Consider the following 12251-nt stretch of genomic DNA (forward strand, 5'->3'; position numbering starts at 1 on the left):
GCCCAGGGACCACAAGTGTTTTTTCCTTTAATGGGGGAGGAAAGGAAAGCTGCAATGTTTAAAATGGAAGAATGGTGAATTTTTTGCTCCGCCCCTGTGAAAAGTACTAGCCTGGGAGAGATTCAGTTTGCTAACAGAGCTTTGGTGCGGCACATACTGAGTGAAAGCGAGGGATTGTGAATAGAGTGATAGAAGATAAAAATCCCAGGAAAGGAAATCTCTAGCGCTCAACAGTTCAAGAGTATAAATATGACTGAAGGAGTCTTAAGGAGTTCACTTGCTTCCAAGCCAAAACAGTTTGGAAGAGTTTGTGCATATACTATGACAACATTTTGGGAAGTTTCTGTTCATTTTGGACTTTGGTGAGGGCACACAACTTTTTTTCTTGAGGCAAGCCGAAGTTCGGAGCCGAAGTCTACGCCCCTTCGTCGGTGATTGGTCAACAGTAGGGATTCTTCAATTTCTTTGTTGTCATTCAACGAGAGATTACTTGTTTTCATGCACATTTTTTCATTGAGAAATACTGTAAAATTGCACGACTAAGATCTTGGCAAAAACTTCAAAATTAATGACAGGTTTCTTAAGTTCTTAGATTCATTCTGACTATTTTGAGGAAGTGTATACTGGCTACAGCGTCTCAAAATGGACAAACAGTACTATTGCCGCTTTTTTCTCATTTTTCGAGCGAAGGTCTTTTAAGGGAGTATGCAAGCACACTCGTTCGGTTCGCTAGCCGGCAGCCGAACTTGAAGCATACTGACGCCTTTAGTGTGACACCCTGCCAAGTATCTGACTGATGGAGTCTTCGTGTGACATCCTGCCAAGTATCTGACTGATGGAGTCTTCGTGTGACACCATGCCAAGTATCTGACTGATGGAGTCTTCGTGTGACACCATGCCAAGTATCTGACTGATGGAGTCTTCGTGTGACACCATGCCAAGTATCTGACTGATGGAGTCTTCGTGTGACATCCTGCCATGTGTATTATTTCATGAGGTGGGAGATATTTTTACTTGCGTTTGTTTCATTCACTCACACAGTTGAAGAGTTTCCATGATACTCCTGATTAAAGCTTTTTCTTCAGTAAACCATCTGAACAAAAGTATTTACTTCTTTGGAATGAGTGGAATGAAAGTCGGCCTAACACTTAATAAAGGTGTTCTACAGAAGCCTGGCTTCAACCAATTTGACAGATTTTCTCCTTCCGTCTGATTAAAATGACATTTTAATAGGCTAATCCTAGCGTCAGTTTTTGTGACAAAATGTCTGAATTCGTGTTAAACAAACAAACCATTTTTTTAATTTAGACCTCAGCTGAGACTAAACAAAAATATGAATCATGAGGTAGTGGCCTGAATCTAGGTAGGGACTTCAATAGTCACAAATCCTTTCAAGCAAAAAAAAAAGTAATGTTATTAAAATACATTATTTTCTGAGGTGTTTGTAGGAACACTACTGTTCTGGAGGCTGAAGATGACTAAAGAGGGGAACGGTTGGTGGAGAGTGGCAACTAACCAGAGGAATTTCTTATGAACCTCTTTCTTGATATTTCGCTATTAGAAGAGATGCACTTGAGGGGTATACATAGGCAATGAAATGATGGTTAGACACCAGCTGATGGTTCGGGGAGGAGGGGGGCTTGAGAATTGTCATGGGAGGGTGGTGGCAGTGGGTTTACCTGATGTTCTCGAGGCAGATCAGTGGTTATAGGAGGAGGAGGAGAGGACTCTTCGCAAACAGCCAGGCTCCGAACTAACTTTAACTTTGAGTTAGACTGGGGATTAGAGAGTGGTGAGGGGTAAGAAGAGAGTCAGGATGGGACAAAGAGACTGTGCAGGTAGAGTTTAAAAACAGGGAGGGGGGTATTAGAATGAAAACGAAAAGAAACCCAGAACTCCCGTGCAAGCACAGCACACACTGGCATAGCAACCCACTTATTGGTAGGGTTTTCTAAGCTCAAGAAGACACCATGCACACTGTCACCTAGGTTACATTAACTGGTCACTGGTTAGATCACTTGTCCTGATTCTGATGCATTCAAATTTTAAATTTTGCACTTGAATAACTGAAAAACACAAAAAACCACAAGCAACGAAAATATTATTCACACACAAAAACGCGTTCCTTTCAAAATAACAAAAACACTCAACTGACATGTAAAAAAAAATGCAGGCAGTTTGTAAATTAAAGGGAAACAACAATTGTCAACTACTGGATGATGGGGTTCATCAAGCAAAGTGTTACAGACATGCCTCTTGTACCTTGGGCCTTTTTCCTGTCTGTTCCGATGTCTGCTGCTGCACGGTAGGCAATGAGACAAAATGGATCACATGAGACAAGCGTCTCATTGTCTGTAAGCCCTGGGATGATTCCCCTTTACAACAAACTGACTGAGGAGGACTGAGTGAAATGACAGACTAAAGAATACTGGGATCTGCTATTAAAACAATTTATTCCATCCCTACAAAAACGGATTATTTGTTAAATGTTTTTGTATTTATTTTGTATTATATTTTTTGTGAGTTGCAAACTTCTCTTTTACCTAAATGTCCAACAGATTCCACCTTGTTTATTAATGGTTGATGCAGAATAAGATGTGTTAGCCCTCTAATGCATCAGGCTACATTATACCCAAGGCTAAATAAGTCACTGCAGTAGAGGATTTGGAAAGAGTGTGCGCCTTGGCCTTCATGCTACTGTGAATTCTAGACTCGGAGGGATGGTCGCGGGGAACGGTAACATAACAGTCTTCTCCTGCACACACACATCTAAACCAGCACCGTGTGTGCAGTGAGGCGCCTCGATCTGCAAAGTGGAGGTGACAGATGGCGACAAAGACATTCGTTCTGCCTCCCCTCCCTATCCTTCTAGGGGTGACACAGGAGACATTTGTGGATAAACTGGGATTTGAGCTTGAGATTATCTGCTTTTCCCCATCTTGCCTGGCTCTCCTCAGCAGACTGACTGCAGGGCTTCTGGCCTTTCCATTTCTTTACAGCTCTCCTCGCTCTGATTGCCTTTAGTACTGTCCAGGGGGGGCCAGCCAGGCTAAGAGACGACTGAAATGGCACCCTATTCCCTATAAAGTGCACTACTTTTGACCAGAGCCCTATGTGGCACTATTTCAGATGCAGCCTGCCGTGACACAGCTCCTCCTCTGACTGCTGCACCGCGATACAGCTCTCCTCTGACTGCTGCACCGCGACACAGCTCCTCCTCTGACTGCTGCACCGCGACACAGCTCCTCCTCTGACTGCTGCACCGCGATACAGCTCCTCCTCTGACTGCTGCACCGCGACACAGCTCCTCCTCTGACTGCTGCACCGCGACACAGCTCCTCCTCTGACTGCTGCACCGCGATACAGCTCCTCCTCTGACTGCTGCACCGCGACACAGCTCCTCCTCTGACTGCTGCACCGCGACACAGCTCCTCCTCTGACTGCTGCACCGCGATACAGCTCCTCCTCTGACTGCTGCAATACTATATAACCACCTTTCCAAATGGAGCCAGGTCGACAGTAGACCAGTGCTGCTGACAGATATGAAAAGGGAAACTATCTGACATCAGCAGGGCCAAGGCACTTCAGAAAGGGGGAAAGCATGAGGGAAATGTCACAGCATCAAGGGAGACTAGCCTAGCTGTTCACTCGTTCACGCGCTACCTGTCAGAGGGAGAAAAAAATGACCCGCCCGCCATACAGAAACCTCCACAACCTTAACCTTCAAGTGTATAATAACTGAGTAGTGATTTTGAGGTACACCGCTTCTGCAGATTCTCATAACTCAATTATCTGACAATTGATTGGTTGTGCTTTGCCGGAGACTCCCCAGGGCCCCTGAGCCTGTGCTGTATCGGAAAGCAATTATTTCTCCCCGCTCTGCCCACCGATACACCAACCCCCGCCTGTCTCACTAGCCCCGTAATGTTTCTAGCTGCATATACTTTCAGTGTGGTGTAGTCCCCAGGTACATAACCCAACCCCTTCAACTGACATACCATGATACGGAAATTGTGTTGGTGGAATGGTTGATTAGGGGGGTAAGGGTTGAAAGCAGTGGGAAAAGGCTGACTGGTGGGGATGGTGTGGGGCCCAGGGAGGAGATACAAACCTGCTCTGTAATGAGAGGTTTACCTGAGTTTCCTTTGTGTCTTGGCAGCAGCTCTCATCTGTTCTCTGTGGTTGGAACTGGGTCTGAGGTCGGGCCTGTGGCTGGGTCTCTGCCTGCTCCCTGCAATCTGTCTTGGTCGGGCTTGGCTCTTCTCCCCCTGCTGGCATCCATGTGGCACTGGCATGGTTCCTCTCCTCCGTCTCCAGACCTCTCATAGTGGTGCTAGTCTCCTTTACAGTGACAGTATCAGACATCCTCATTAGAGAAAGCTACTTGGAGCTTTGTCTAAAAGAGCTCGAGACCTAGAGAGCAGAGAGAGAGAGATGGACAACACACGACACGGTTCCTTTGGTCAGCCTCAGCATATCCTCCCTGAAGGCTACCGTTTCAGCAGCAGCTATTTGTATTAAACAGATCAATGTTTCCTCAATGACAAATCACCCAATACATCCAGTTGTGTAATAATGCATCACAGTAAACCCTTAACCTCTCCCCCACCCTACATCCCCCACTTGTTCTAAATTGATGAAAACTGCGTCCCTGAGAGTGTGAGCAGCACCTGGCCCTTCCACCAAGCTCTACCATTAACACATCAGTGGCTTCTAAAACTATTCCATTAACACATCAGTGGGTGAGATATGCTCTACTCCTGTGTGTGTGTGTGTGTGTGTGTGTGTGTGTGTGTGTGTGTGTGTGTGAGAGAGAGACACTCCTTTCCAGGCACACCCTGGGACTGCCTGACGGAGTGTGTCTGGTTCCACGGCAGACGTCAGCGTGGCCAGATGGTGCAGCGAGCTGTAAGTGTTCTGTCTGCCAGGCTGCCTGCCTCAGAGCGGAGAGAGAGAGACGGTGGTTGTGACACTCCCATGTGTGACGTTGCAGCACCGAGGCCTCCAGGGACTCATCTCCTCCTTATCGTGAAAACGGGAGAAGCAATCTCCCAGTGTTATCTCCAATCTGGCAACCTGTCACCACACTGCCATCCTATTCTCTGTTCTCTCCCACCCAGTCTCTGACCGGTCTGCCCTGCCCTTCCAGTCTGCCATCTCTAGCCTGGACTGGACTGCCTTTTTAATGTTTTGTCCTGAGACATTAGCTGTGACAATCTATGACTGCATAGGCTGTAACGTCGTGACGTGAGCGACATCATGTATGTGTGTGCGTGATGCGTACCGGTTGCGGTGCTGGGTGCTGGGCCTGCAGGGGCGTGGTGGCGCCGAAGAGTAGGGTGAGGCCCTCTGAGGCAGGGTCACTCCGGGTGCTGCTGCCACCACGGGTGTCTGGGTGGTGCTGGACCAGCTGGTGGCTGAGGCTCTGGCTTGTGTTGAGCTGGGTTGTGCTGGAAGCCCTGAAGAAGAAGCCCATGTCCCCGTCACAGGCACTGGGTCCGGCAAGCAACGGCACTGGCCTCGGACAAGGCTTTCATGCCCCTCCGTGACCTGGAGAGAGAGGGGGAGAGAGGAAAAGAGAGAATGGTTTGTTAGTATATGTGTTCACTTAAATCCATAATGACCAATGTAAACTGCTCTTCAACACTTTGTAGAACAGGGTGTTGAAGTTGTCAAGTCCACACACGGAGTAGGAGTCCTACTAGAACAACCATTTTGTTGATTTTGAATCTGCTCTACTTGGCTGACCAAATGGCAACCATCTTGCTGAGAAGAAGTGAACAGACGCTTTCTTGGGTTCTCTGATTCTTTTATCTCCTGTGGTTGGTGGCCAACCTCTGGGGCTGTCACAGAGAGCTAACGTTTCCATCTCCATGCTCCCTCACACTCTCACTCCGCTAAGCTCTGCTATCTTCTGTGTGTGTGTGTGTCAGCCTTGCCTCAGGGAGGTCAGCCAGGTCAAGTGGATTTCCAGCTCGCTCCGTAATCCGGTTAACAACGGCTCCACCTCACCTCTCGGCCCTACGGAGCCCTGGGTAAACGGGCATTGTGTCACCTCACAGACATTGCCATTGGTACCAAGAAGCATGGCAGCTAGTTCAGAACAGTTGTCTGATCAGTTCTACACTGGCCAGGATAACTCATGATCACACACAACAGACAAGTTTTGCCTCTGCCAAATTCCTATTATCGAAACCAATTTGTTAGCGCTTCTCAATTCTCATTTGTAGCAGAATTTAGTGGTGTAAACACTATATATCAGTCCAGACAGTCGTTAAAAACAAGCCAGGCCTTGCCTTTGCTGGAGGCCTGAGATCATCGGGACGTGTTGAGAATCACAGTTAAGCAAACATTTGCCGGGTTCCTGACTCTGACAATGTAGCGCGTTTATCGTTTATCAGGCTAATGGAGGCAGCGCGGTGCTGAAGCAGGGGCTGCTTGCATTATTTATGCTTCCGATGACCTCGCCTGATTGAGATTCATGAGATCTGGAGCCCGGGGCTGGTGGGGGCCGTCAGTGGAGAGGACAAGTGTGTGTGTCTGGGTGGCTCTTAAGTCACTCACACACAAACTCAGTCACGCACTAACGGACACACAAACTCTCCTTGCGCTTAAACACACACAAATTGCCCACACACACACACAGAGCCGTCTGTCGGTTTGCTGCAGCCTCCTGTCAGTCAACAGGGCGTGTGGTATCTGTCAGAGTCCCTCTGCTCGGACTCTTGAGGCCTCCGGCCGTCTGGGCTGCCTGCCTGCCTTGTGCTGTGTGGGATGTGGGAGTGAGCCTGCCAAAAGCCCTCCACATCCCTCACACTATGTGGATCACAGGGACCAGCCGTCGGCAAGGGGCTGAACAAGACGCTCAGCATATTTTTCTGCCTCTTCCCTAAACGCACCTACTCAAAGACAATTATGCTTTAAAGCGAGCGGAGAAGAGCAGTTATAGAATTCATGAGCTCAGTAGTTCACCAACCCCCGCCACCAATACCACCCCTCCTCCCATATTTATTTTCCGCGGCACAGCCACCGCCAGGCGAGCGAGGATGCCCACGCATGGCCGGCCTTTTACCCCTCCCGCCTCCGCTCTGGAGCGGCCACAGATGGAGGCTCTCCAGGGGGGAGAGGAGGAGAGCAGGGTTGGGTGGCGGTGGGGGTGGTAGTTCAGTCTAAATGTCTGTACATATGCTTGTTTGTGTTTTCTGATGAAATCATGAGTGCATCCTCGTTCTCCTCACAAGGTGACACAAATGCAGACTGAAGATTTTACAGAGGCAAAGAGAAGGGCATTTTTCATTTTGAGACAGAAAAACAGAAGAAGCCTCCGTTCATCTCTCTCTCAAAAAATATATATATAAAAAGGCAGAGCTGCGGTTTCTTTTTGGCTGGAGCCTGAGCAACTGCAGGCAGCGCTGAACAGAACAGGCGAGGAGGATCCGAGAACACATTCACCACTAATTGGCCAGTGTGTTTTAGTCGAGCGGCTAGCCAGAGCCAGATAGAGACCGCACCGGCAGTCTCCTCTCGTCACAGTTGACTTGGGGAATTGTTAGGTAATTACAACTGTGGCCGACCGAAACAGAGTAAAAATAAGGGTGGAAGTGCCGAGTTTGTGAGTGACCCAGGTGAATGTAATGGACTGTGTGCGTGCCTCTCTCTCTCTCCCCCCTATCGGTCATCCAGTCGGCAAATGGATCTAGAGAGATACAAATGACATGTGTGTTGGTGTCAACGAGTGACCGCTTAGCGTGAAGGTGGTACTGATTTTGTCAGGCTGGATAAATAAACTGCTGGCTGCTTCCTCTTTCTGCCATGTTGGGTGTAAAACTGAGAGGCAGGGCGCTTTCCAAATGGCACCCTACGGGCCCTGGTCAAAAAGTAGTGCAGTATATAGGGAATAGGGTGCCACTTGGGACACATTCAGGGAGGAGTCTCAAATACATAAACAGTGAGGGAGCATGGCACTAACCTGCGGAGGAGAGGAGAGCCAGCTACTGTGTCTGCAAGTTGACGCCGAAATAAACCAGAGACAAATAGACTGATCTGTCCGTGACAGTCCAATCATGTGTTAACTAACAATGAACATATACTATTATATTTTCCAGAATATAAACTGGGTAAACAGTGTTTCCTTCAAATGCAATTACAGTTTGTGACTCACAAAAAATAAATGATATATTTTTATCCGTAGGGAATGCATTTATTCTGGAGGCAGACTTAAAAAATTGTGCAACGAGTCACATTTTTCTATCCAGAATAAAAGAAAGTGCATTTCATTCCGCAATATTAGAATCCTTTGAACTGAGGGAGATGACAACTTTAATTAAATTCCTTCCTATCAAACTTTATCTTAAGCACATTTCTATTGTTTACCACACACACACACACTCACACTTGAATTTTTTGCATTTTAGTCATTTAGCAGACACTTTTATCCAGAGCAATTTACAGTAGAGAGTACATACATTGTGTTTTTTTTGTACTGGTCCCCCGTGGGAATCGAACCCACAACCCTGGCGTTGCAAGCGCCATGCTCTATCAACTGAGCCACACGGGACCAAACACACATACCAAAAAAAAACACAGGGAGGCAAACCCCATAACTGCCCCTTTTTGCACCCACCATGCCCCCTTCCCCTTCATCTGAAATATGCCATTCCCTGGCTTCAGTTTGGATGTGCGCCAAGACCACACACACACTAAGATTCTGCTGCATTCGACACTCTGAAGGCTTGAGAGAGAGAGAGAGAGAGAGAGAGAGAGACACACAGAGAGAGAGAGAGAGAGAGACACACAGAGAGAGAGACATTCCACCTCTAGCCCGGGGTGCTTTCTCTAATGACACTCTCTGAATTAGGAGGTGAGAGGTTCAACTCCCAGACCCCGCTGGTGCTGTCCATTTCCATCTGCTTAAACACAAAGCCGTGATCAAAAGCAAAAAAAGTACTGTCGGCGGCCAAGCGTTTATATTAAATGCAGGAATACATTAGTCTATCAGTACATCGAGCCACACTAAGGACTTCATATCCACATAACCCATCATAATATTCAGCAGAAAGAGGAGACATTTAGAGAAGAGTGAGAGAGATTCACTAACGGAGAAGGGCCAGTTGACCTCAGGGCTGCTGCCAGAGACGAGGCTACCTCTAGCTTCCTTTCAATTATCAACGGGGGGAGAAAGAGGAGAACGAATGAATGAAACCTAGAAGATAAGGGAAGTGGATAAGGATCAAAAGCCTGGTGCAGTTTTTTCCTTTGCTGGACGGCAGCAGCCGCCAGTCAGCACACAAAGGAGCACTAGGTTCTGCTAATGAGGACTTCCTGAGGTTAGAGCACAGCGCACCGGGCTCCACTCCCGTCACGGCTAAATCAATATAGCAATTACACCACTTAATTGCCTTTTTGAGCCATATATTCCCGTGCCTTTCCGCTTAATGTTAATGCAATTACGCCGGGGTTCCTGGGTAATGTTAAATGCTATCTCTGGAGTGCATCTCTGGGGCATTGTGGCTTGCAGTAGCACTGGGTGCCGTTATGTCATTCATTTTAAACCGCCTCTTAGGAGAGAGGTTGGAGGAGACTGAACTGAATAATTAACCAGACTCTGCGAAAATGTCCCTTGTCGCCTCCCTCTCCGCTCCAGCCGTCTGGGATTGTGATGGGAGCCAACGCTCACTGACGGCAAGTGACATTTGGGCTAGACATCAAATTAGAATGATTCATTTGGCCCCCTTCATTAAATGTACGATTAATAAATAGACATCTAAGGATATGAGAGGAGGATTGTGGGGGATTTGATGAGAACGGCTGATGGCCAATAGATGCAGAGTAGCCGTTAGGTGTGCGGTACCAGCGGCATTCTGACAGACTCCATTCCCATCGTAACCTTGTCCCACTTTACCAGGACTTCGATTGCCCCATTTAACAGAAATGAGCTGCACAGTACTCAGGGCAACTAAATACAAGCGGCACGCTCTACCAATTACAACACAGTTCGCGCGGACTTAGCATAGAAATGATTTGCCAATGGTCCCCCAAGTTATCATACGGGGAAATCGAATAGGCGCAATTACCACTGAACTAACTATTAGCAAATAATGCGAAGCTAGTAACGCTACAGAAGGATCTATGACAGGGATAATAAGCAATTCATCACCCAGAGGACGACTGAGCAAACAAATGTACCTGGAAACAGAAATGAGCATGAAAATGTTGACAGAGGCACCAGAGCAAAACAGCAAACTACCGGTACATCATTTCTAAAAGGCTTTTGAGCAGATTGGGCACTTACTAGGTGAATTGCAACAATTACAGATGAATAAGAAGAAGCTTACTCCTACCAGACAATGTAATAATATTCAGTTGAAAAGATCTGCAGATTCCGCACCCCATTAGACACAACAACCTTTCCGGTGCGAAAAAAGCCACCATGTCACAAATTGACAATGCCAGCCTGATATGTCTGCGAACGATGGTGCACAATTTAAATAGACATTGAAGGAGAGAGACGGAACCTGTCTTACTGTTGCATGCATTTCACTCCTGGTCCAAGCATGGCACAGCAGGTAAGGATTCAGCACAAGGGACTGAGCAGCTTGGTCCAAGCACTGTGGCGCTATTCAGGACACATCAAAAGATCTGAGCAGTGGATCAACACACCACAGCGCTTTCTTCCCCCTGCCTGCCTCCCTCCCTCTCTCTCTCTCTAACCTAGGGAAATACGCCCTTTGGCAAAGAAACAACATCGCAGCAGAACAAATAACAATATTTTCAAATGGGAAGTTAAATGGGACTACGGCCAAAGGCAACCTTGGCGCCGAAAATGACAAAGATCCAGGCTGCTAATCATATCCCTCCTTTGCAAATGCTAAGCTAAGCTTGTGAACTTCTAGAAAAGCTGCAGCATATCTAGGGCAAACTTTGCGCTCGAACCGCAAAATCGCTGAATACTACAGCCACGCTCACAAACAGTCTCGCGTTTACTTCTCCACGTACAAGACAAGCGAAACTGAGACAAAACCCACTTACACAGAGCGTGCTCATTCATTGGACATTTTTTCTGGAAGGTCCTTGCACCCCTGGATCGGAGCGAGCAGAGCACATAAACACTCACCTGCCACGTCGTAGCCTTCATTATTTCCATTGGTCAGGGGTTTAGTTTCCATAGCACCAGAGGCTGCATTGGCTGTGAATGTTGCCGGTCGGAGAAAGGTCCCCGAGGCAGCCCCTTCTCTCTTCTTCCTTCCCGCTCTTTCTTCTCTCTCTGGCTCTCACAAACTGGCTCTCTCGCTCCGCAGAGCTCGCTGTCTGTCTGTCTGTGTCTGCCTCGATCTCTGCTCTGCAGCGCTCACGCTCTCCGTCTGCGCCAGGCTGCCTAAGTGCCAGAACCCATGGTTGGATTGAGGCTCTCGCTCCGATGGCCTCGGAGACAGCGCCAAATCAACGGCTGGGCTGTGTGATGTCAGAGCCGGGCTTAGCCACTCAGGTGGCTTGGCTGGGCTCGCGGCACATCACTGGCTATATTGTGCTCTTCATTAGCTATACAGCCGGATGCCGCAGCGTCAAGCGGGGCCGTGGGAGGTTTACGTACCTCACCCATCCCTCCCCCCATCAATAACCAACACTCTCCCCACAAAATCACACCCCACCCCGAGTGTGTGTGTGGGAGTTTGTGTAGTGGTTAGTGTGGGAAAGTTGGGGATATGTTGGGCCACAGCATATGCCTTACAGGTGAACACTGTAGAGGTAGAGAGAGGTAAAGAAAGCCATCTAGGCGTATTTGATTGATTGACTGTAGTAGTCAATAAATTAAGCAGGCGCAACAGAACATCTCATTTGGAAAGGTTTTGGCCCTGGTCTCTTCCTTTCTCAGAGTCTCTTAGTGAACAAAAAAAAATTCTACAGAGATTGTTACTGCAAGACAAAGAAAATAGTTGATTATTCATCAATGAATGCTTGGCCTAATCAACCCTATAGGACAAGATACAGATGCTCAGTGATCTGAATATGTAAACAACATAAGGTCTGAGCACTGCTTAGGCACACCATTCCTCATATATATTTCATGGTATGAAAACCAACAATGTCATAATCTTACTACTGTACTCCACCGCTACACCTTCACTAACAGGCTTCTTAGAGTGAGAAAAACATAACCCAACGATATGAAAAATAGCTTCTCCTTCCTAAACAGCTCATTAAAATATGGGTGGTATTAAAATAAACAACAGCATTCCTCTCAAGGATAGGGA

The 12251-nt window shown here is 47.5% G+C and overlaps 1 protein-coding gene across 1 annotated transcript in view; it reads right to left on the minus strand.

The window, feature by feature from the left end:
* LOC121554831 (R3H domain-containing protein 1-like) overlaps positions 1-11443 on the minus strand; it is a 50423-nt gene extending 38980 nt beyond the window's left edge. Inside the window, 5 exon segments of the mRNA XM_045212059.1 lie at positions 1680-1775; positions 2263-2298; positions 4135-4341; positions 5285-5550; positions 11114-11443. Of these exon segments, the coding sequence (XP_045067994.1) occupies positions 1680-1775; positions 2263-2298; positions 4135-4341; positions 5285-5476 (531 nt within the window). The 5' untranslated portion in view covers positions 5477-5550; positions 11114-11443.
* Between the last annotated feature and the right edge of the window lie 808 nt (positions 11444-12251).

This window comes from Coregonus clupeaformis, chromosome 40, assembly GCF_020615455.1.
Source record: "Coregonus clupeaformis isolate EN_2021a chromosome 40, ASM2061545v1, whole genome shotgun sequence".
Lineage (NCBI taxonomy): Eukaryota > Metazoa > Chordata > Actinopteri > Salmoniformes > Salmonidae > Coregonus > Coregonus clupeaformis.